Source organism: Phascolarctos cinereus, unplaced genomic scaffold (genome assembly GCF_003287225.1).
Source record: "Phascolarctos cinereus isolate Bilbo 61053 unplaced genomic scaffold, phaCin_HiC Scaffold_726;HRSCAF=1367, whole genome shotgun sequence".
Lineage (NCBI taxonomy): Eukaryota > Metazoa > Chordata > Mammalia > Diprotodontia > Phascolarctidae > Phascolarctos > Phascolarctos cinereus.
In genome coordinates, this window is record NW_027556098.1 from 233,895,924 (window position 1) to 233,920,026 (window position 24,103).

The window sequence follows — 24,103 nt, forward strand, 5'->3', positions numbered from 1 at the left end:
TCCAGTCATCCTATTTATCTGATGCCAAGGCCCTGGGTCATGGACATCTGCCGACTCTGGGGAATAGAGAAATCTGCTGATGGGAGTTGACCCTGCTACCAAACTGGGCCTTTCTAGCTCCCTGCCTTGTATTAAGATAAATATTTCTGTTTAGATAATGGAGAAGCAAAAAGACTGATGAATGGTTACAATCTAAGTGGAAGGTATAATGAGTCTTTGATGAGCATTGATGGACTAGTGTTCTATGAGGGAAGTACATGCACATTACAGGGAACAGAGAGAGACAGAGAGAGACAGAGAGAGAGACAGAGAGACAGAGAGAAACACAGAGAGAGATGCAGAGAGACACACACAGAGAAATTGAGAGAGAGAGAAAGAGAGAGAGAGAGAGAGAGAGAGAGAGAGAGAGAGAGAGAGAGAGGAGAGAGGGAGGGAGAGAACATCACGACCAGTACCTGCACTTCTCACTGATATTCTCTCAGGGCTTCATGACCACACATTTTGACTTTGGCTAACATGAAGTATATGTATATGTGTGTGTACTTGGTGTGGGGAGAGGTCTGGGGAATGGGTTGAGAAAAAAATGTGACAGCATTTAGCAAATTAAACTTGGGAAAGGTCCCCCCCACCCCCACTTAAAAAAAAAGCAGATGGTATTTTGAACACAAACTGTCACAGCACATGAAAGCATAAGAGTTCTAGCCGTTGCCAAGAGTGAAAAAAATAAGCTGATTTTCTTTAATTGCAAAAACTACGTCTGAGCTCTCCCATGGGCTTAAAAAAAAGGCACTGAGAAATGTGAGTGATCTGCAAAAAGGGATTTGTGTAACAAGCACCTCCAACCACAGAAGTCACATGGGACTCTTTCCGCTTTGCTACTTTTGATTGCTTGTCAAGAAGGTTATACTTTTAGTTCTCCCTGGCCGGCAAGGCTAAGCAATGTGTGAGCTGGAGTGACCTTTATGCACAATGTCTTTCCAAAGGCCTATCCAGCAGAACAACAATTTGGTGGACTACAGCCCTGGCCCAGCTTATAGCTTGTACTCTACGCACACAGGTAGTCCACAAGTGGATAATAAAAGGATTCAAATGCTGGCAGAAACAGTGGCCACTTTGCCCCGGGGACGAAAGCAGGTACGATGACCATTTTGTACTTTGGGAAACTTTCACCATCACCAGGCAGTGGGTTCCTCAGCCAGCATCTTTGATCCTAAAGGATGAGCTTAGATGCTCAGGCAGAACTTGGGTGAGACAGGCAGGAGCATGGGATGCGAATGGAAATTTGGATACACTGGGACTCTAGTAAAACATAAAGCCAAGTATGACCAAGGTATTTCTGTCCTTTATTGGAGAAGTGCTCAGGAAGAACTGAGGTCCTTAAGCTTATCAGGTCATGGAGCTCTTTCTCCTCAACCTCCTGACAGCCTGTGTGAACTATCACTGGAGTGTGTATGTGTGTGTGTGTGTGTGTGTGTGTGTGTTCCTGGCCCCCGCTTCCTTCTCCTCTACCCCATCTGTAGCCCTGCTAAGAAGCACTTTAAGATCTTAATCATATTAGGGTCTGGTTTCTGGAGTTTGCTAAACTTTTACAGCTAATACATATAGCAGCTCTTCAACTTTCATGCTGGATTCTGGGTAAAGTATTTCTTTTGGGGTGAGATGATGCTTCTGAAAGTATTCAGTCAAACATCTTTAGGAATTTGTCAATTTATTCTGCATTGTTCACACTGTTAAAAAAAAGTTATTTATTAAATAGATTGAAAAACAAACTAATCGTAAGTCCTTTGCTGGTTCCATTATTCCAAGCCAGTAATAATGACTCTCTCCCTCCCTGTTCCCTCTCCCCATACCCTAAACTCATGGAGGGCTTTGTTTATACCTTTTTTATGTACTTATTATGTGTATGTATTATATCCTCCTACTAGACCAGAAACTCCATGAGGTGAGGCCCACTGGTTTATGTCAGCTTTGTATCTCACCCAGGGCTTAGCAGAGTATTCTATTTTTAAAAGGCGCTTAATAAATATTTAGGTAATAAATTGGTAAAGTAAAACCCCACCAAAATCCAAAATATGCTCAGTATGTACCTGATTCAGAATAGAACCTTTTAAGGTAGAAAATATTCAGAAACATTTCACTGTGCAAATTATCATTACTTAATTGTATATTAGCAATTGTGTACCCCTCTTAAACATTCTTTTTTTTTTTTGTAAAGTTTTAATGAAGATCGAAGTAGATGATAGATTTAAACTTGGTGGGCTGCTCTGTGATCCATTGTTTGCTCAGGAATCTTTAAGAAGAAGATATAATTTGCTATAGATTTGAGAGTATTTTTTCTCAATTAAGAAAAACTGTTTTTTCCTTTAATGGTATGATGTGATGACAATTATTGTAATCAACTCCCAACATGTGTATTTGACAAAAAAAAAGTACTGTAGAATGAAACAGAATGATAACCCATGTTTTAGTTAATGCAAGTTTCAGAAGTATTAGATATAGAGCAGAGTTGTAGCTGATGATTTTGTCACCCAGGTTGAACAGCATGAAATCTACTCTCAAATAAACTCTAGATAAATTCATTTGAGGGTAGAGGGTTACTCAGAGACCCTGGGTTATAAGTCTCTGTGTAAGGAGAAACCCTGGTACACTAACCTGTCTGTGTGGAGGAAGGGGGTGAATAGGAGAAGAGGAAGAGAGATTTTGTGACTCTGGCCCCTATAGACTGAAACCCAGGCATACATAAAGGCTGATACTGGGCAGAAAGGATACCATCTGATAGTTCATATTTTAATGACTTAATATTGCTAACTAGGTATTAAATTCACGTGCTTTTTTGTTGCTGAAGGATGTCAGTGCTCTCTCATTTTTGGTACCCAGGGCAGTAGTGTTAAACTCAAATACATATGGGCCACCAAACTATACATAAAAATCCCTGCTGGCCACATATTGATTTAGAAAACCATGTATTAACATTAGGTTCTATTGTATTTTTATTTATTTTGTTAAATATTGCACAATTACATTTTAATCTGGTTGAAGGCAATGGGGTAGTATGTTTGATACTTCTGCCTTAGAACAAGGCTCTGACTGCCTTAACCTAGTTGTAGTTCTACTGCCCGATTGCATGCTATGGTCATATTTACCTGTATATAACATGTAATTTAGCACAACTGGTTAGCGCATCATTTAATACTTGGGAAGCAGACCTTGTCCTTTCTTATGATTTTGATAGTCAGGGCAGGAACTCTCTCAAATTTACATCTCTTTCATTTTTCTTCCGTCCATCAAACTTACATATTCTCCTCCCTTTTTTCTTTTGCTAATTCTTATTAATATGACTTCAAAAAATTAAGCCATTCATTTCATCAATATAGGGTGGGGACTTCCTCTAACAGTGTCGACCAGCATTTTCTTGGCACTGTATAATCTTAAGAAGTTGCCTGAGAGAATTAGAAGTTAAATGACTTGCCCAGGGTCATGAAGCCAGCATTTGTCAGAGTTAGGAGTAGAACCTATGTCTTACAGATTATGAAGGCTGGCTCTCTGTCCATGACATCATTTTTGTTTTTGTACACAAAATATGCATACTTGTATTCACAGTCTTAATACCAATGTGGACCCTTATAGGTATACATCCATCCTCCTTCATCCTGCAGTGCCTCTGCTTACTTTTCTCCTTTTCTCATCCTCCTCTAAAATGTAAGGCCTCTCAACAGTTAAGCTCACACCCCCAATCTGCTTTCTGGAAGAAATATTTTTTGGGTTGTGGTGGGAAGTGCTAAGAACAACCCTGTTTCTATGGTACTCTCCATCCTTGAAAGACATGGGGCATGAAAATTTAATATCTGTAAACATTTCTGAACCTCCCAGCAGATTCAGTTGACCAAAAAACCCCCACAAAAATGTACTAATATTCATGTTTCTCTAGCTTGTTACGAGAGGCCGATCCCTAGTTTGGCAGGAACTCTGATTTGCAGGCAGCAGGATCCCTGGTTGGCTACCAAAAAGACAGGTGTTTCTCTGCCCACTTTGTTATTTTCAACATTTTCGTGTCTGACATCAGCAATTCATACTTCTTGTTAGTATTGGCTTCTGTTTCTGTAAAACTGTAGCTGGCCAGCCCACAGTTTTTTTTTTTAAGATAAATCTTCAGAATCCTTTGGATGTTTGTCTTTAGAATTCTTTAAAAATAGATTTCATATGTGTGTATGTGTGTGTGTGTATATGTGTATATACAAGGATACCTGTGGTTGTAGGAGGTGTCAGACAGACACCATGGTCTGTGCAGTTGGTATTTTACTCCTACTCCCAAATAGTTTTGGAAAGCACTTCAATCCTTTCTTTGGAAGATGTTTTTAGGAGATGGAAGGAAGGGGGTAGTCTTCAGAAGTGTGGTAGCTCCAAGAGTGTCATGGTGTGCATAAATCCTAGTGTAATGCTTTGTGGTCTTGAATCAGTCCTAACTGAGCACCCACATTAAAACCCTGGGTTTGGAGGTTAGAGGGACTGAGTTTGAATTTCATGTTATCCCTCCTTCCTGGAAACTCTGAGGGTCTTCCCCTCCCAGAATGGTTCTTTTGTGAAGGCAAACTAGGCCATCTTTTGCCTCAGTTATTACCCAGCCTTAATCACTGAATGGGTGTTCTGGGCAATATCTTAGCTTAAAAAGGCCAAGGTCTTCCACTGCATCCTAGGCCATCACTAGTCATCCTAACTTATGTCTTGCCACTGGACTCCCAGAACTCTGGAGGAGAGCGTGAGGCTTATGACTTTGCACAACTCTGCCTCACTTAAATCCAATTCACTTGCAAGTTATGACATCACTCTCCTGTTCTCATTGCAACTCTTTGAGAACGAAGGATGAACATCACTCTTCCCTATCAGTCATGTCCCTTACAGGACTTTGGCTTCCTTACCAGTAAAATGAGATGAGATTGGACTAGACAATCTCTAACGTTCTTTCCAGGTCTGAATTTTATGATCTTATGAGTCACTAGTAACAGGAATATATACTGGGAGTTGCAGTGTTTCAAGCTGTCCATACTCTTTCTTATTTTACTTCAAGGGTATTCTGTGAGTAAAGAACTATAGACACAGATTATTTGGGGTCATATTTTCTTTACACAGGCAATCATTACAAGGTGACTTCCTAAGAAAGGTTCTGAGAACTTGAGGGTAGGGATGTGGTCACTGTTTTCTATTTATTGACTGTTTCCAGTATACTAAGCTCTATGCCTACCATCCTATGGGATATTCCCTGCCTTCTATATGCTTTCATTCTAGGGCAGCAACACACATTCTGTATCGCATCCGTTCTTCATTGTTGAGTCATTTCCAGTCATGTATGACACTGTGTGCCCCCATGGGGTTTTCTTGGCAAAGATGCCATTTCTTTCTCTAGCTTATTTTACAGATGAGGAAACTGAGGTAAACAGCTTTATGCCCAGGGTCATACAACTAGTAAGTGGCTAAGGCTGGATTTGAACTCAGGTCTTCCTGCCTTCAGGCCCGGCATGCTATCAATTGCCCTTCGTAGCTGCCCATAGCATCTATTCTGTACATCCAAAAAACACATGAACATCTTGTGTCCATTTTTTTATGATTTGCTTGAGGAGAAACCCCAAATTAATTCCTCTCCCAAAAGGGAATTAGCCCTTTTCATTTAGTGCCATAGCAAGCCTGAGCTTATGCACCTAATTTTGTGGAAACTGAATTAGTTGAGATGAGATTAGACATTCTTATGAAACTACTTTGCCCAAGTTCTCCTCTTGGTTGCCAATTAGGAAAAAAAAATCAGTTCTGCTGTACTATTTTTGTGGGGTGTTCTTGTCTTTGGCTAGGTCTCAAGTTTATCTCTTGCTCCTAGTTTTAAAGTACATTGAAAGAAAAAATCATGAACGTGTGAATGCTAGTGAGGGTGAGCAAAGGGGAAGATGTGTGTGTGTGTGTGTGTGTGTGTGTGTGGGGTGAGGAAGAGTGGCAAAGAAAATAGAGAATATAATTTCAGTTTTTCATTTGGAAATAATACACACCTGTGAATTATGGCCCCAAACACTTTCGTGAAATGAATGTGCAGAGTTAGCTACAGGAAGCAACAATCTCTTGTTACTGGGCAGCAGAAGTAGTTTCTGGAAACAGGCCTAACCTACTTTGTAGTGCCAGGTACATTTTTTTTTAAAAACATGTTCAATGTGAGATAGATTCCATACACTTTTTGCCAGTCTGTCTGTTAACAAGCCTTTAGTAAGTGCTTGCTCTGTGCCAGACACCTTTGGTGAGCTTGTAGCTAAGGTATTTGGATTCAGAAAAGAAGGCCACAGTGAGCTGCATCATTACTAAGGCCCCAATCTCTGCAGGCATAAAGTTAACAGAGTGCCTGGTACATGGTAGGTGCTTAATAAATGCTTTATTGGGAAAAAACAGTCTCTGGGTGACAAGAAGGTAATCATAAATAAAAGTGATCTTAGAGGCCTTATCTTAGTAACTCCTAAGGGGTTAAGATGTGACCAGGCTTCCTGTGCAGTTGAATGTGTGCCTTGAAGCCCTGCCAAATTGCTAAGCCTGGAGTTCTCATATTAGATAATGTGTAATAAAAGACAGCTGTTGCCAGCATATGCTGTGCTTCACACACCAGCTTCTCATTCATGATTTTTGGTGCCATCACAACAACACTGAAAGATGGTTATAGATGGGTGGACAGTCTACAGAATGTAAGACATCACAGGATGGAGCCCAAAATAATGCTACTAACACTAGGGAAAAGCCCACAGGGAAATAATTTTCCAAAATTTCAGTCCTTTGGTAGTTGCTCAGGTTTCCCTTATTCCATTTTAGCAGATTATTTAATAGGAGAGCTCACGTGAATCTGTGGAGCAGTGCCAACCATACACTGTTAAAATCTGACAGATTAAAGGTAAAAAAAGGTGGGTTTCATGTCAGGGCATGCCACATGTCAGAAATGTTGATGGTGTCAAGCTGCGAACACTTTGATTTAAATGTTAAGTGGTTAAAACGTTCTCATTGCTAATCTGAGTGGGAACTAATTTAGACTTTGACATAGGCTGATTTTCCTTTGCATCTCTTTTAACCTAGATCAATCCATCAATGGATACTTATTGATGTTTAGCACTGCCAGTTCCTCACCCAGCTTTGTGCTTGGCAAATGTTTTATTCTTAACTAGTCAGTAGCCTCTAAGGAAAAGGATTAGTTAGCAGTGGAAGGGTTATTTTGGAAGATTGTGAAATCTCCCTTCTAGATAAGGGTAAGAACTAAATAGTTACTTATTTCCTAGAATCTGAATTTTCGTGCTGTATTCAGCCAGAACAATTTTCACTGAACGCAGGGAAGGGATGAGATGACTTCTGGAAGTTGCCTCTACGTCTGTGCTTCTCTTCTCACTGAGGGAAGGTGCCAATTCTGCAAAGGGATCATATTGATTCTCAGGATCTCTAAGTTGTATAGGACCTAAGCAGTGATCTGGTAAAGTCCGTTGTTTAATGTATGAATCTTTTCTTCAGACTCTCTGAAAGCTGTTGATCAGCCTCTGCTTGAACAACTCTAGTGATGTTGCTCTCACTAATTCACAGTGGAGTTCATTGCCAGGAACTTAAGGGACAGTGTATTATTCAGTTTGTCTGACAGATGTAGTCAGCCATTGGAGAAGCAACATGGTGGACAGTGAGGTGTGGGATTTGGAGTCAGAGGAGAAGGGCTTGAATTGAAGTTCTGCCACTTAAGCTGTGTTACCTTAGTAAAGTCATTTAACTTCCCTAGGCCTCAGCTTCCTCATTTGTAACATGAGGTTGTTGGACTCAGGGATCCCAAAGGTTTCTTCCAGAACTAAATCTGTGAGCTTATTAATTTTGAATGTGGTTGGTTACAATTCTCTCAATTTTTTTCTCTTCTTCCTTGGGAACCATTATTATTACATTGGTATAAATTATGGAAAATGTCTCCATGTTTATGAGAAAAGGAAGAAAATTCCCTTTTGGGGAGCATTCAGTCCCCAATTATGTCTCTGTTGTGGAGGCAGATGTGCAATATGAGTTCCATCTTTCACCTCTAACCCTGTGCCTCTCCCATACTTTAAACTGTTTGAATATGATCCTGTCATGCTATTTGGATGAGGTTAACTTTTGTTTATTCAGAATTCAGAGAGAGAAACAAAAAATTTTGGGGACCTAGAAGTGAGTTCCTTTCTCAGCATTGAGAAGGGAGTGACTACATGGTGAAGCTCTTGAGGATACTTAGGAACATCAAGTGTATATTAAGGTGCTACTTCATCCATTCATTCCACAAACATCAGTTAACTTTTATTAAGTGCCTGTATGTAAAGAACAAGGAGTAGCAGTGTTTGTGATGTTTTTCCACTCACCCTGGTGACCTGTTTAATACTGATTGATTGAAAGTGATCTGGGCCTGCGATTTCATCCATGTAGGGAACTGCCCTTATGGAAATTCCCTCCAACAATGCAGATGGATAGAAGGCTGACCTTGACTTGTTTATGTAGAAGATAAGTCTTTTTCAGTCTGTGACATCTGGACTAGCATTGCTATGCCTTCTTCTTTCCAGTATTCCATCTGGCTTTGACCTAAAGTCAAGTATTGATTGTCTACAGGAGAGGAAGCCCACTCTGAGAGATAAACTGCATTGGTAACTTAACACCAAGGCCGACTGAGTACACTAAACATCAAGGGTCACAGTCCAGAAAGCTCCCACAAATTTAAGCTTGCTCATTTCACCCTTCAGTACTTGAAACAAGCTTGGGTTTAGGATTGGTCAGAGAGAAAAACGAAATGCTCAAATGTCAGATCTGGGGGGAATAAGATACTAACTTTCCGTTGCATTAACTTGATTGACCAGGTGCCAAATCCAGGATATTAGGCTAGACAGGAAGCCTTATTGAAATGAAAGCATTTTGCACTGGGTATTCCAACGTCCTAGGAATATTGCTTCCAGCTTTGGTGACAGGCTGTTCCTTCCAAAGAACAGACCGCCAAAGTGAGAAGGTTATTGGCACTGTTGTTTGGGGTCACACATGTCATGTATATTTCATTTGTGCAGACTCTCAGGGAATGCTCTCATTATTATCATGCCAATAAGCTCCTGTCATCCTCTCCTTCCTTTTCCTTCTCTTCCGTCTGAGTTTTCTGAACCCTATTTAATTCCCTGCTAGATGACCTAGTCATTGACCTTTAGATGTTTCATGCACTCAGTTGGCTTTTTGTAGTGAGAATTATCATTACCTTGTGTTTTAATAGGTAGCATTGGTTTCAGTGTTGGGCCCCTTTTACTCATTGTCAGTTGCAAAACAGATCCCCAGGAGATAGGAACCTGGTTATCCTCTCCTGAACTTCCGAGCAGGATCTGCCTATCTTGGGCTAAGTTCACGTGTGTTCCAAGAGTACAAGTGTTTGTCTGTGTTGCTAGGATGCAGGTCTTTCCTCAGTACTTGACCAAGATTGCATTCAATTAAATACTCTACTATTTTCATGGATCTATGACCTCATCAGGGTGGGCATGCATTCTAGTTGTAAGATATATTCAGTTGAAACTGCTTCTAAGTGAAGAAAAGAGAGAGTTGAGGCCCTGAGTCTAACATCTTGGGCTACGTGTGAATCAATAGCTAGTATTTATTTAGCTCTTTAAGGTTTGCAGTATACTCATTTGATCCTCACAACAACCCTGTCATTAACTGCTGTTATTATTCCAGTTTTACAGATGAAGAAACTGAGGCTGAGACAAGTTAAATGACTTGCTCTGAGACACACAGCTGATATGTCTAAAGCAGGTTTTGAACTTAAGTCTTCCTTACTCCAAGTGTGACACCTTCACCCACTGTATCACCTGATTGCCTAGTGAATTATGTGATGCACCTACATGCACGCACCCAATCTATTTATAAGGGCTAATGTTTTTCTTTCTCAATAAGATAGGCCTGGAGGAAGGAAGACCAGTGTTCAACTCTAGCCCAGGACAGGGCATGACCTCTAAGTGCCCTAAGAAGCTCCTGCCTTGGCCTTTCTACTATGTGATAAGTGGGTGGTGATATGTGTATAAGTGGTAGGAGTTTGCACACCTACAGTTTCCACACAGCAGGAAATCATAAGTTTTTTGTGTATATAGGCATATAGTGTCAATATAATAACGTAGAGGTAGTAGTGATATTGATGCTGGCAAATTCAAATAAAAACAGATGGCATATTGACGTAGAAAATCACAAATTAACTTTGGCAGTGTCGTATTGCATTTTTTATTTAATTTGTTAAACATTTCCCAAGTACATTTTAATCTAGGGCTACACACAGGCAGGAGTTTTGTGGGTACATGCTGTCAGTAGACTATAAGTTTGACATCTCTGAGTAGTGGATAGAGGGCTAGGCTTGGAGTTAGGAAGACCTATGTTCAATCTGAGACTGACATTTCTACCAGCTGTGTGGCCCTGAGTAGGACTTCTAATCTCTGTGGGCCTTAAGAAGCCCTTCCCTGTTTAGGCTTATCTCCTAAATCAGGGGTGAGTCATGATCTGTGTTGATAGAGGGAGTTCCCGTTCTTGAGTTTCTTACGCAAATGAAATCATAAATCTTTTGTGTATTCACATATAACTATGTTGTTGTTGTTCAGTTGTTTCAAGCGTATCTTCATGACCCGATCTGGGGTTTTCTTGGCAAAGATACTGGAGTGGTTTGTTATTTCCTTCTCCAGCTCATTTTACAGATGAGGAAACTGACTTGCCCAGGATCATACAGCTAGTAAGTGTCTGAGCTTAGATTTGAACTCAGGAAGAGGAATCTTTCTGGTTCCAGGCCTGGCAATTTATCACCTGTACCACCTAGCTGCATGCGCGTATATGTATGTTCACATACATATATACATATATAAATAATAATATAATATAATATAATACATAACATACATGCATTATATTACAAGCAGTTGGTGGCAGAGCAGATCGAGTCAGGCCTGGAGTCAGGAAGACCTGAGTTGAAATGTATCCTCAAGTACTTACTAGCTGTGTGATCCAGGGCAAGTTGCTTAATTCCTTGCCTCAGTTTCCTCAACTGTAAAATGGGGATCATAATAGCACCGACCATGCATTATTTCCTCTCCTCTTCCCCTTTGTAATTTGTGTACCTGTAGTAATATACTGAATCCTGTGGTAAGTACAAGATTGTTTTTTTCATCCTCATCATCCTCATTTTCATCTTCACTACCTTCCTCCACTTCATCCACAACCCAAAAAAGTCCTTATTAAGCACACAGGCTCTGTTTATACAAGACTGCTAATGAGGATATGATGAAAATATTTGATATTTTGATTTTGCATGCCGTTCTATGGGTATGTTTGTTTTTTGAACATGACTGTTGACTATAAATTGTTAGGGATCATTTTTCAGAGGCTATTTGAAAAAAAATGGATTGAACATGAAGTTCTTTTTGGAGCCCTGGGAATTTTGACACATTAATTATCATCCCAAAGGAGAGAGGTATTATGGCAGCCTTAATGTTATGGTATGAGATGAATACCTGAGCATTCTGTTTCCTGTTTCCAAAATAACATCCTTCGTGTTTATTCTTCCTCTCACTAGAGAACTGAATAAATTTTAAGCCTTTATGTGAATGACTTCATACAGGCTAGATCAAAGCAAAAGTTATAGAATTAGCTCTTTGATGATATCAAGTGTTTTATAAACTAAGGAATGTTTTTATAGAATTAAAACATTGACCATCTCTTTTACCTTCTTTTTCCTGTTTTCAGAATGCTTTGACGAGATCAAGTTCTTTGGGTGACTTCTCCTGGCCACAGAGGTAAAATACAGGAAAAAAAAATATTCATTTGTTTTTTGTCAATATGCTGTTTTTAAGGGACTCAGCTTTCCAATTGTTTAAAGCATGTGAACGTACATATCACACACACGCATATATGCATGTATATAATAATTAGGATCACTGTTAGCTTGTTTTAATCCTAATTTTGTGCCAAATATGGTGTTTTGATCTCCATATGCAATGTTTTCATTACAGAAGGCTGGTTACTGTGGAAAAGCAGGATAATGGCACATTTGGATTTGAAATTCAGGTAGGCAGTTTAAAGTTTTTCTAGACATTTAAGTAAGAGAATGTTTCAGGTGGTGTCATGGTTAGCTCCTTTCGAATAATGGTTGAGATAAGAACTGGAGAATGAGGGAACCAGTCTTGGATGTATGACAGTGGCAGTTGGATTAGGCCTTGGGCGGGTGGGAAAAGGAAGACCAAGGCAGGGAGAGGCTGTAACTGAAGAGTGAAACAGTTTGAGAGCTGGTCTTTACCTTAATCTTAACTTAATCTTGGGCAGGTAGGTGACCCATTGTATAGAGTGTGGGTGCTCATCTTCCTGAGTTCAGATCTAGCCTCAGACACTTATTAACTGTGTGACCCTGGGCAAGTCACTTCACCCTGTTTGCCTCAGTTCTTCATCTGTAAAATGAGCTGGAGAAGGAAACGGCAAACCTCCGGTATCTTTGACCAAAAAACCCTAAATGGGGTTAGGAAGAGTCTGATAAGACTGAAAAATGACTGAACACATTACCTCAGATTAAGAAAGGCAGAGGCCATTCAGGTTCCTTCAGTGACACCTGAAGAATTAGATCATAGCTTTAGAGCTAGAAGTAACATTAGAAATGATCTTCATTTTACAAATGAGGAAACTGAGGCTGGGAAGGATTAATACAGGACTGTGCTGGAACCAATTCTATCTGGCTTGTGAGAACCTATGCTTACTGTTACATTGTGAGCATTTACATCTCAGGAAAAAAAGCAATTACTACAGATCAAGGCTTGATTTATTGTTTGGTTGATTAGGAAAGTGTTAATAATGAAGATTAAATTTAAAACTGTTGCACCTACTTGTCCCCTTCCCCCTTTCCAGCCCATTTGTTAAACATTTATCAGCACACCCCAGTTCTGCTTTATAAACATTGCTTGAGCATAGCAGCAGAAAACTTAAGGAGAGAAGCCATCACCAGACTGGAGGCCTGGAGGCTGCTAATAATAATAACTGGTCTTTATATTGTACTTTATAGTCTGCAAATTATCTTGTTGGAGCCTCAGAACACAGGAGTGGGGAACCTGTGGCCTGATTCAGTCAAAAGGCTGCACTTAAGGATCTAGGAGGCCACATGTGGCTTCAAGGCTTCAGGTTCTCCACTCCTGTGTTAAGTGATTTGCTCAGAATCGAACAGAGTTCATAGTAGGGTCATGATTTGATCTCAAGTCCTGTGGTTCCAATTCGTGACTGTCTCGTACATTATGCTCCCACTTCTGGCTAGGGATTATAGGATTATAAACTAAGACCTGATAGGGACAGAGGTTCTGTCCAACACCCTTATTTTTCAGTTGAAGAAATTAAATCACAGGGAAGCTAAGTGATTTGCTCAGGGTCACAAAGATAATAGGTAGGATTTGAACCCAGATACTGTACCTCTGGAGCCATTGTACAAATATGGTAGTAAGCAACTCAATAATAGGTGACACTGTTTTAGTTACTTCCATTATGATGCTTTTCAGTGAACCATAAAAGGCAGAAAATGCCAGACAACACTGACTATGAAGAAAAATTGAAATGTTTGTGGTGCTTCATTGATTAGGGTGTTGGCTCTTAATTGGATAACTTTTTACTTCATGCCCCCACTGCCAGTGGGCGTTCTTTCCTTCTTGAAATTACATTGTATTACTTAGAAATGACTTAATAGTGTACATCCTGTATTCCTCCAATAGAATGTCAGCTTTAGGACAGGAACCATGTTGTTTTTGAATCACCAGTGCCCTGTGCGTGTATCATCCAATACATAGTAGGCCCAAAGTAAATGTTTGTTGACTGAATTGAATAGATGAAGACTGTGAGTACACACCTAAATGACGAGGCTGTAGAGATTTTATTTAATTTTATAGGTGATAAAGGAAATATCTAGGGATAATTTATTTCCTATCCATTACTTGTTTGCTGAATGACCACATTTGTGAGAAAAATGAATTCACTCCAGTGACACTTGATACCGTTGAGTGTTTCACTGATGAATTAGATGGCTGGCAAATTAGACTTGTTTTTGGTAGGCTGTTGCATTTCATTGAGATACACTTGACTTAATCACAGATTTATCTAGTTTCTGGCTGAGGAGATTTTTGCACATGGTGCTTAGGTTACCTGAGACAGTGGAGGATGCTAGAAAGACCCTTAATGTGGGAGCCAGAGGATTTGGATTAGAATCTTTTTACTGCCATTTACCACCTTTGTGATTTTAGCAAATCACTCAGCTTCAGTGAGCCTCAGTTTTCTTATCTGGATTAGGGGATTTCTGAGTTTGCTTCTAGCCCCGATCTACGATCCTTCTATTTTCATTATAGGTATTTCCTTGAGAAATAAAGTGACTAGTCCTGCCACTGGCATTGGAAACTCAGCCTAAAAATAAGAAAATGCCACTTGCAAGAATGCCATTTCCCTGTATAAAAAACGCAAATGATCTCAATCTAACTACAATGAATAAGATTAGGGAGAGAGAACTGAGCCAACTAGTGGAAGAATGCCTATTGGCTACCTTCAGGTCACCTTTGCTTTAAGTTAATGCGATCTAGAAATTCCCTATTTTGCTACAAAGATGCTGTAGTTTCTGTAGCTTTTTTTTGGGGGGGGGTAAATGACATATCATCTGACTTGTAACAGCAGCTATAGAATCAGGACAAATGACTACATAGTCTTCTTGGAGGAAATAGCATCCTCTTTACTGTGCATATGTTCTTTCCACAATGAATGTCCATTGTGCATATATCAAGAGGTAAAACTTTAATCAGATCATCATACTTAGAGAAAGAAGGGACCTTAAAGATCATTTAGCTCAACTGCCTCAAAATTTTATAGACAAAAGGCAGAGACTTTTCTAAGGTCATCGATGTACAAAGTTCTAGCAGAACTATGGAAGAAGTGATGTCTTCTGTTAACAGATTCAGTCCTTTGTCCTCTGATAGCTAAAAGTGCTGTTAATGGAAACTTTATTGTCATCCTCAAAGTTCAGGATCAGTTAATAATTTACAATCTGAATAGTGGTTTTTTTTTAAACTTTCCTTAAGACTGTCATTAACTCTCTTGGAAAACCCCTTTTCTCTTCATGTTCAGTCCATCACTTGTGCACATAAGAGTCTTTGTACAATTTTGTTTGTCTATTTGTGCTTGTACAATTTTATTTATTTATTTATTTATAGTTTCATTGTTAATTAATGAATTAATTTATAGTTTATTTGTTCATTCCATCAGTCAAATGTGAAAAAAAAAGATGAGAAATCTTTTGTTCTTTAGTCAGTTCCAAGTAGCTCTTTTCAATAATTTACAAATAGGGGGAAGGAGAAAATTAACTAGCTGACTCTGGGAAATCTATGTCAGAGAAGGCTGTTCTGCCTTCATCGTGCCAATGAGAGTCACCATGGCACAGTGGCTAGAGCATTGAACATGGAGCCAGGAAAACCTGGGTCTTAAATAAAGTCGCAGATACCAGCAATGTAAACTGGGGCAAATCAGTTAGCCAGTCAGCTCATTTTCCTCATACAAAAAATGGGACATAGTAATATCTGTACTACCTACCAACCAGCCTGGAGAGGGAGTGTGGTGGAGTGGATGGAGAACTGGCCGAAGGCCCAGACCAGTTGTAAATGCAGCATCACATTGTATGGAGGAGGTGGGAAATGAGATGGAATTTTTACTTTATAAACCAGAGTTTGGTGATGTTGCAGCTCTGAAGAAAGGAAATTAGGTGTGAGGTGGAGAATCAGAAGCAGAGTAAATTAAATTATGCACTAGATTGTAAATTCTAGCAGGCCCTAGCAGATGTAGCAGTATAACTAAACAAATACAAGGTGTTGTTACAGTGGAATTCTTTTCCTAGGTGCAACTAAATAGCCACTGAGGTCCCTTGCAGCTCTCAAATTCTGTGGCCTTGTGACTTTTTAAAAAAAATACACAGCTAGGTGACACATCAGATATACAACTGTATTTGGAGGAAGGAAGACCTAAGTTTCAGTTCTACCCCAGATGTTTACTATCTGTATGATCCTAGGCCATGTGAGCCTTGACTTCTTCATCTGAAAAATGGGCATAATAAAGCACGTAGCTTAGGGTTGGGGAACGTGCAGCCTCAAGGCCATATGCGGTCCTCTAGGTCCTCAACTTCACAGAACCTCCTTAATAAAAGGATTTGTTCTGTAAAACTTGGACTCAGTCAAAAATCCACACTGAAGGACCTAGAAGTCCACATGTGGCCTTGAGGCTGCAGATCCTGCACCCCTGACCTAGCTAATGGGGCTGTTGAGAGAATGAAATGAGATAACATAGGTAAAGCATTTGGCAAACCTTAAAATGCTAAATAAATGGCAGCTATTGCTATAATTGTAAATTTGCATCTTTAGCACTTTAGGGAACTTTGATTTTGTTGGTATGGGAACTCTCTTCACCAGTGTGGATTGCATCTACCATGCATCTTGTTTTTGCTGTGGCCAGAAGAAAAAAAAAATCTAGTGATAAGCACCTCTGGACTTAAACACGTTGTTCCTTAGGAAGCAGTATGTTGCTAAGTGTGTACCTGGATTCTTTTTAACTTGATAGGACCCATCAAGATTTGCAGTCTATTGGCATAGCATGAACTTAGAGCCTGTCCATATCATGAGCAGGCATGGAAATGGAGCTCTAACGGATCTATAAAGGGCTCCTTTGATAAACTTGAAATATCACCCTTTAAAAATATCACCCTTTAATTTACTACATACATAGCGATTGAGGAATGTCCTCTAATATCTTGGAAGACTTGATCTTCTTTTTGTTCTTAATTATTTGTGTATTGAAATGTTTGTGTTGGTTGATGATTCTTATGTTATGTAACAAAAACAAAAATTATAAATGAAAAAAAGTGAAGTTTTATAGAATCTGATGTGGATCGCAGTTGTTTCTCCTAGGTAGGAAATATTTTGATGTATGTAACTTATGTTTGGGAATAGTTAAACAAATTGCTAAAATAAAAAAATATATTTTTGTTCAATACAAAGCTAGACCTCATAAAGCAAGAGGGTGGGGAGAAAACTCATTAAGCTTAGGATGTGGGACAATGTGTTGATCCAACAGATATCCTGTGTTTTTGCATCAAGTTAAAATGATATTTTTGCCAAATTGATATAATAGGAGAAGCATAACTTTTTCTAATTTAGTTCCCTGACTAATGAGTCTGTAGGTATTCAGGGCAGGCATAACAAAGCTTTCAGAAATAAAGATAATTGAGTCAATTACTGTGCTTCTATATAAATGTGGGACAGATTGTCATTATTTGTGGAACTCTAATTTAAAATAATTAATCTTTGCATATTTCTCTCTGTACCTACATCTTCTTATTGTAAGATAAGAAAATACCCAGCTGGAAATGAACATGAAGGGGATTTCTTTCTTTGCCTTGTACCAGGACTCTTGTTCCTTTAAGAAATAAGGAGACATATATTTAATTAAAAAATGAACAATGATGATAGTGTTCTCTAAAGTTAGAATAGCTAATTTTTTGAGCAACTCTGAACTCATCCTTCTATTCTAAAGTTTTGGAATTTAGTGAGACTGAGGCTCAGTTCCTGGTAAAACAGTGCATAGTGATCCATAGTGACAAAAAGTTGTCCAGAATTGTGCACCGCCCCTGGGTGCAATTTTTTTTGGGAAAAAAACCAAAACATTATCCTATGTTGTGCATGCAAACTAAGAGGGGAAATTTTGCTTTTAACAAATGAATTTGAAAGTTTCATATAGTAATCCTGAATCTTGTTTTCATACTTACAGACTTACCAACTGCAGAACCAAAATGCCTGTTTGACTGAGATGTACACATATATCTCTAAAGTACAGGAGGAAAGTCCAGCTTACCGCTCTGGACTGCAGACTGGTAACTAACAAGTAACCCCTTGTCCTGCCTTCTATTAGGTTGTATGTGGGTAGTGTGCCAAGGTCATGTGATTTAGGGAGGGGAAGAGTAAGAATAAGGGTCATCCTTCCCCAGGACACTATCTAGTAAATATCAGAGATAGGATTTGAACTCAGATTTTCTTGACACCAAGCCCAGTCCTCTGTCCTGTGTCCCATGATGCCTCTACATTTGCCAGATGAGCTATTTTAGCTGATTAGCTAGAAGTAGGAATTTCCTGACAGCAAAGGTTGATCACACATGCCCATATTCCATACCTATCCCAAAGTCCTGGTGAATTGAGATAAATTTTCATCCCTTTTCATTTCTTTATTGGGAAGAGCTTTTTGCTTTGGTCTGAAGTATAGACCTAGGAGGGCATGCTTTTGCAGAACACTCATTTTTCTCTTTTTCTTTGCATCTCCCAGGTGATGTCCTTGCTAATGTCAATGGAGTTAACATGGAAGGTTTTACTCACAAGCAAGTGGTTGAATTGATAAAATCTGCAGGAAACAGGTTAAGGTAACTATTCAGCACCTAATATTGAAGTGTCTGTTGTCTAGTATTATTTTTGCTCAAAGAGCATAAGAAGGAAGGCAGCAAGGTCCAGGTTTTCTGTTAGCTATAAGCAGGTTTTTCAGTAGTCTCCTAGTTTTTCCAGTCAGATGAAGTTATGGACATCATAGTATCAGTGTATCTTGAGTTCAAATATGTAGGTTTTCACTGTTAAAGATTTCATTTTCATTTTAAAAGATTCTGAATACAGTGGACTTCACACAAGTTATTTTGGGGCTCAGAGGTACTTCTTGGATTTTGGTGAATTACTTGTATAGATGATGTACTTTATTATAAGGGTTTTCAATCTTTTCTTGGGCTCTGGAGCCTTTTGGTAGTCTGGTGAAGCCTGTGGAACCTGTCTAGGAATAATGTTTTTAAATGCATGAAATAAAATACATAGGATTGCAAAGGAATAGATTATATTTAAATACAGTTATCAAAATATTTTTAAAAATCATGAACCACAAATTAATAACCGTTGCTTTGTTGCTTAAAACAATAGAACAGTTAGCTCATATGAAAAATTCAGGTACCTTTTCTACATTATAAAAGGTATGTGGAAACAAAACTGGCCCCAAGACAAAAACTGTTGTTGAAGTCTTTCTTCTGACACATATAGACTCTGAGATCCTTATCTTCTCACTCAGCCTCTCAGTGTTCTAGGCAACAGTCTCACTTTTTTAAAGAAAAAAAAATTAAAACTAAATTTTGTTTTTTTCAATAGGGAAAAGCTGCCTTTTCTTCCTTCTACTCCTGTCTTTCCAACTCCTTTCATTGAGAATGAAAGAAAAGCGAGACCCCTTTCACTCTGTGATCCTTTCTAGATCTAAATACCATAACACCAAAGTTGAAAGACTTTCCCAAGGCATGTTAGTGGCAGAGCTAGTATTGCAACCCATGCCTCCTGATTCCTAATCCTGTGTTTTTTCCATTGTCTTCTCTCTCAAGGGTCAGGAAGTCTAATTTTGCTGTCCTATGTCATAAACAAATTTTTTTTTCAAGAGCATATTTTGTATTTGTAAGAGAAAGAAGGCATTGCCTTTCACCAGATTCTGCTATTGAGATGTATTCCTTTTTGTTGAAACTTAGGCCACTAAAACTTGAATAAGTCTGATTATCCCCTTGAAATTCTGTTGAGGATAAGCAATATATTCCCTCTTCTGTGGAGGGGAGAAAATGCTATTTCCCTTCATGCATATGGCAGCACTGTGTAGTGGAAAGGGCAATGGTTTTGAAGTCAGAAGACCTGGAATAGAATCTCAGATCTTCAACTTACTACTTTTGTGACCACGGGCAACTAACTACTTGTCACAGCCTCATTTTCCTCATTTGGAAACTGGGGAGATGGGGCTGGATGTTCTCTGAGCTCTCCTCAAGCCTTAAATCCTACGACCCTTTAAGCTGTCAAGGTTTATTATGTCTGTCAATAGCCTTTTAACTGTTTTTTTTTAATAGGAAATTTTTAGCATGATAAATTTAAGTTGTATGTTTATGTGTGTGTCAGCACAAGTGAGGGAAAAGACAGAAAAACAACAATAAACAAATCCTTATGATGACTCCTACTCCTGCCTTTCCAACTCCCTTCATTGAGAATGAAAGAAAAACAAGACCCTTTTCATTGTTAGAATTTATTGTTAGAATCATTGTCACTGTAGGCCTAAGAACTTGGCTTCTTCCTGGTTTGGGCTGGGGTCCTAAGTGAGGTCACACAGTTCTGGGAACATGGGTTAAGTGGTATAGAGATAAGAAGGTCAGATATTCTGTTCTTGAATGCGAAGCACACATCCCTCCATGGTTCTCCTAACATCTGTTGCCTCCCTTGATAGTGGGAGTGGTGGGGTCAGGGTGGGAGGGAAGGTTGGTTAAATAATGGACTGGGTTGTGAGCCATGGGAGGGCATGGACAGCCAGTCTTTCCATTTAAAAAAAAAGTGAGAACCATTGTATGCTCTGTGATGTCTATGCTCTGCAAAAGTATGAGCCTCCTCAGAAGTGCCTCTGTTATGCCCAAGGGACAGCTCATTCCCTGGATTGTTATCAGTATAGTAAATACAAGCCTCAAATCATGTGAGCATCCAAAATACGCTCATGATAATTGATTGAAACTGATGGCACATTTGCTCAAATAAACGTTTATAAGTTGAGCCCTTTGTAAAGCCAGATCCCCTAGGAAGGAAGATGGCTTCTGTTTTCTAGCATGTCACAGCCCATCTTGGGACAAGAGTAAAAGTACTTTACTGAAGCTGCTTAATGACCAAATGAAATTTGTAAAATCCTAGGAATCACCTCCTGTGATGAAAGGTGTACCTCATGGTCGGTTTTTTTCCTTTGGAGTATGGAACTTCTATGTACTTCTCTAACTCACGCAGATTGGCAGTTCTGTGTTTTGTAATCTTAGAGCTAGGGGTCTTAACCATTTTTGTCAGACTTATGAAGCCTATGGACCAATTCTCAGAATCATGTTTTCAGATAGGTGAAGGAAATGCTAAACTTCAGTTGGAGGTTAGTGAAAAATAAAGATGTAATTTTTTTCTTATTCAATTTCAGCATTTCCTGAAATCTGTTATTAGGCCTTCAGGTTAAGAACTCCTATCTTAGCAAGTTGCCTGTATCACTAAGAAATTAAGGGACTTCCCCATGGACCCACAGTCAGATGTGTCAGAGATAGGCCTTGAACTTGGTTGGATCTTCCTGATTCCAAGGCTGCATTACTGTGCTACATTATTTCCTTAAAGTTTATTATCCATACTACAGCTATTCATTCCTAAAATATTCAGAAATTTACTATTAAAAACCATCATAGACTTTTAGAGGATGGCAAGAAACAGCAGAAAGCATCTAGTTCATCCCCTGACTCTGGAATTTTTGTTGTTCAGTAGTTTTTTTCTAGTTGTGTCTGACTCTTTGTGCCCCCATTTTGGGTTTTTTTTTTTTTTGACAAAGATGCTGAGTGGTTTGCCATTTCCTTCTCCAGCTCATTTTACAGATGAGGTACTGAGACAACAAGGTTGAGTGACTTGCCCAGGGCTACCCAGCTAGTACATAAGTGTCTGGGCCTAGATTTGACTCAGGAAGATAGACTGAAAATCTATCGACTGCACCACTTAGCTATCTCTGGACTAGAACATACTAAATCTAATTTTGAACAAATGATTATCTATTTACCTTTAAATATGTCTGGCAGAGATCAACTCATTTTGCCCTCTCAGTAACTTCTTCTAGGGCAGAGCAAGTGTTGTTGCCATAATGTTCATCTTGGTACCTAGCTCTTCAAAAGTTTCTTAGATTAGATAAGAGAAAATAATATGTGATTTATTATACAGAACATTTTGTTTCTGTTTCCCTCTCAAGGGGAAGTTTTTTCTAGTTTCATCTGAAATTTTTAGAGAGATCTGAGAACTTGAGTGTTATATATTTCTGCAGAATCCGAACTAAGATGAGGTAATTGGGACTTTCCACCAAAATTTAGGGTCCATGGGCTACTTTTGAGATCCTTTAGTTGTATAGAAATAGTTGAGCTTCTAAGGTAATTGTTAACTAATTAACTAGTTAGTATAATTGTTGGTTAATGGTTTGTAAGTATAATTAGTTATCTTAGGAAGCTACTGATTGATAGTACAAATATTGTTCCTCCTAGTGTCCAGGCACATTTTGTACCCCTTTCCCAGTACAAAAATCACTTGTTATGACTTTGTTATTCACTACCATACTTAGTATAAAGACATTCTATGTAACCTAATACTCTATATAACATGTTTCTTATGTGAAACGTTTCCCTCCCCCCTTCTTTTCTTAACACAGGCTAGAGACAGTTAATGGAACAATGATTCTCAGAAGGGCAGAGCTTGAAGCCAAGCTGCAGGTTCTGAAGGTAATTTAATTTAATGCCACGTGGCACATTTTTCATCCTTGAATGAATGAGATTGCAATAAGGGTCTATTTGAGGAACTGAGATAGCCCTTGAAGATGAAATGTAATGATGAGAGTTTAAAGTGCTGAATGGTCAAGAGTGACAGAATTCCATCTGCGTGAATATCAAATTCTGCACACCAATGCTAAATCACCATCTCTTCTTGCTTAGACACCTGTGTAGAATGTGCAGAAAGTCGACTGGAAGGCACACAGCTTGACAAACTCCGAATTAGTGTGTCTGACTGTGTGCATTGGGATTTGCTTTTTATTTCAAAAGAGCAGCAATAGCTTTTGAACTCCGGTTTCAAGGGCAGCTTTATGTGAAAGGATGGTGCTTTGCTAAACATAGAGATCGCATGGCTGTTCTTGAATGACTGGTCTTGATACCCTTTTTATGTCCTTTTATTATTCATACATTCCATCCCCTGAAACTATCCTTTCATGGTTCTGTTGTTGCCCTTGTAACTACTGGCCTCTGCAAGTCTGTAATCAGGTCGAAGAGTAAGAATGTTAACATTGCTCTAGGACACATTGCATGGAACAGGACGCACCATAACAATCCCTGGGGACTGGAGTTCGAGGAGGGTTAACATACAAATCTCCTGGATTTATGAGGCACCACCAAATCCAGAAGCACAGGCTAGAACTCATTTGTATGCCAAGTCAGAGTCCCACATTCCACATGACTTACTAGTAGGATCCTAAATCGACCCTTCCACATGAATGGACCTTCCTGGCTCCCCTTTTCCTCCCGTCTCTCTCAGAATGACGTCTGACCTTTCAGGCAGAGGTTGCATCATTTATCAGTTAATAGTTATTCTCGGTGTTACATGAAAATGAAGGCATTTATTTCTCTCTGTCTTTGTCTCTCTGTCTTTCTCTCTGTCTCTCAATCTCTGTCTCTGTGTATATCTCTTTTCTTTCTGTCTTTGCCTCTGTTTCTCATTTTCTTTCACTGCTTGCAATCTCTGTCTTTGTATCTCTTACTTTATGTTTTCTTTGTCCCCGTTCTGTTTTTGCCTTTGTATTTTTTGTCTGTTTCTCTCTGTCTCTTTGAGCAAGGCACAAAGTTCCTTTTTAGGGAAACCCGGGGCCATCTCTTGAGACTTAGGTAGATTAAAGACTCATTGAATGGATACCAGTTTCTTCAGGTGACCCTATGGATCAGACGAATGTTAATGTGGGAAAATATTCTTGAAACTTGCGAATGTCCAGGTCTCTAGAGTGGGGAAGTGTAGTAGGGTCTAAAAATGGACAGACAACTTTTGTGTCCTCAAGGGCTAGAAATGGCTCACATCCAGAAGTTCCCGAAGTTATTTGGCCTACTGCCCCTTTAAAAAAAAATTACTTAGCACTCCCATGGAACTCTACTTCCTTGCACATTTTCCAGCCAATGCATGCTGGAATTCCTGACAATGCCCCCCCCCCCACACACACGCACACGCACACGCGCTCACGAGTGCACACACTAGCCTGACAACACTTGCTTGTTAAGACCTGTTGGTGGACTTGACCACTGATTGGTTATAACTTGTATTTTGTGTGTTTATTTTGGAAATAATGTAATCACTACAACTTTAACTGTTACACAGCAGATGAAACATGTATGAATAGTTGTTAAATTTTTCTTCTCTTCTCTTCTTTCCTTATGCTTCCATGGCTGCTGCCCCCTTATTTT

At 39.2% G+C, this 24,103-nt stretch overlaps 1 protein-coding gene across 1 annotated transcript in view; it reads left to right on the forward strand.

The window, feature by feature from the left end:
* Window positions 1–890: 890 nt before the first annotated feature.
* Window positions 891–24,103, forward strand: part of CYTIP (cytohesin 1 interacting protein) — a 45,262-nt gene continuing 22,049 nt past the window's right edge. Inside the window, exons 1-6 of the mRNA XM_021004890.2 lie at window positions 891–1,134; window positions 11,761–11,810; window positions 12,027–12,081; window positions 17,836–17,938; window positions 18,385–18,478; window positions 22,315–22,384. Of these exons, the coding sequence (XP_020860549.1) occupies window positions 970–1,134; window positions 11,761–11,810; window positions 12,027–12,081; window positions 17,836–17,938; window positions 18,385–18,478; window positions 22,315–22,384 (537 nt within the window). The 5' untranslated portion in view covers window positions 891–969. The remainder of the gene's footprint in view (window positions 1,135–11,760; window positions 11,811–12,026; window positions 12,082–17,835; window positions 17,939–18,384; window positions 18,479–22,314; window positions 22,385–24,103) is intronic.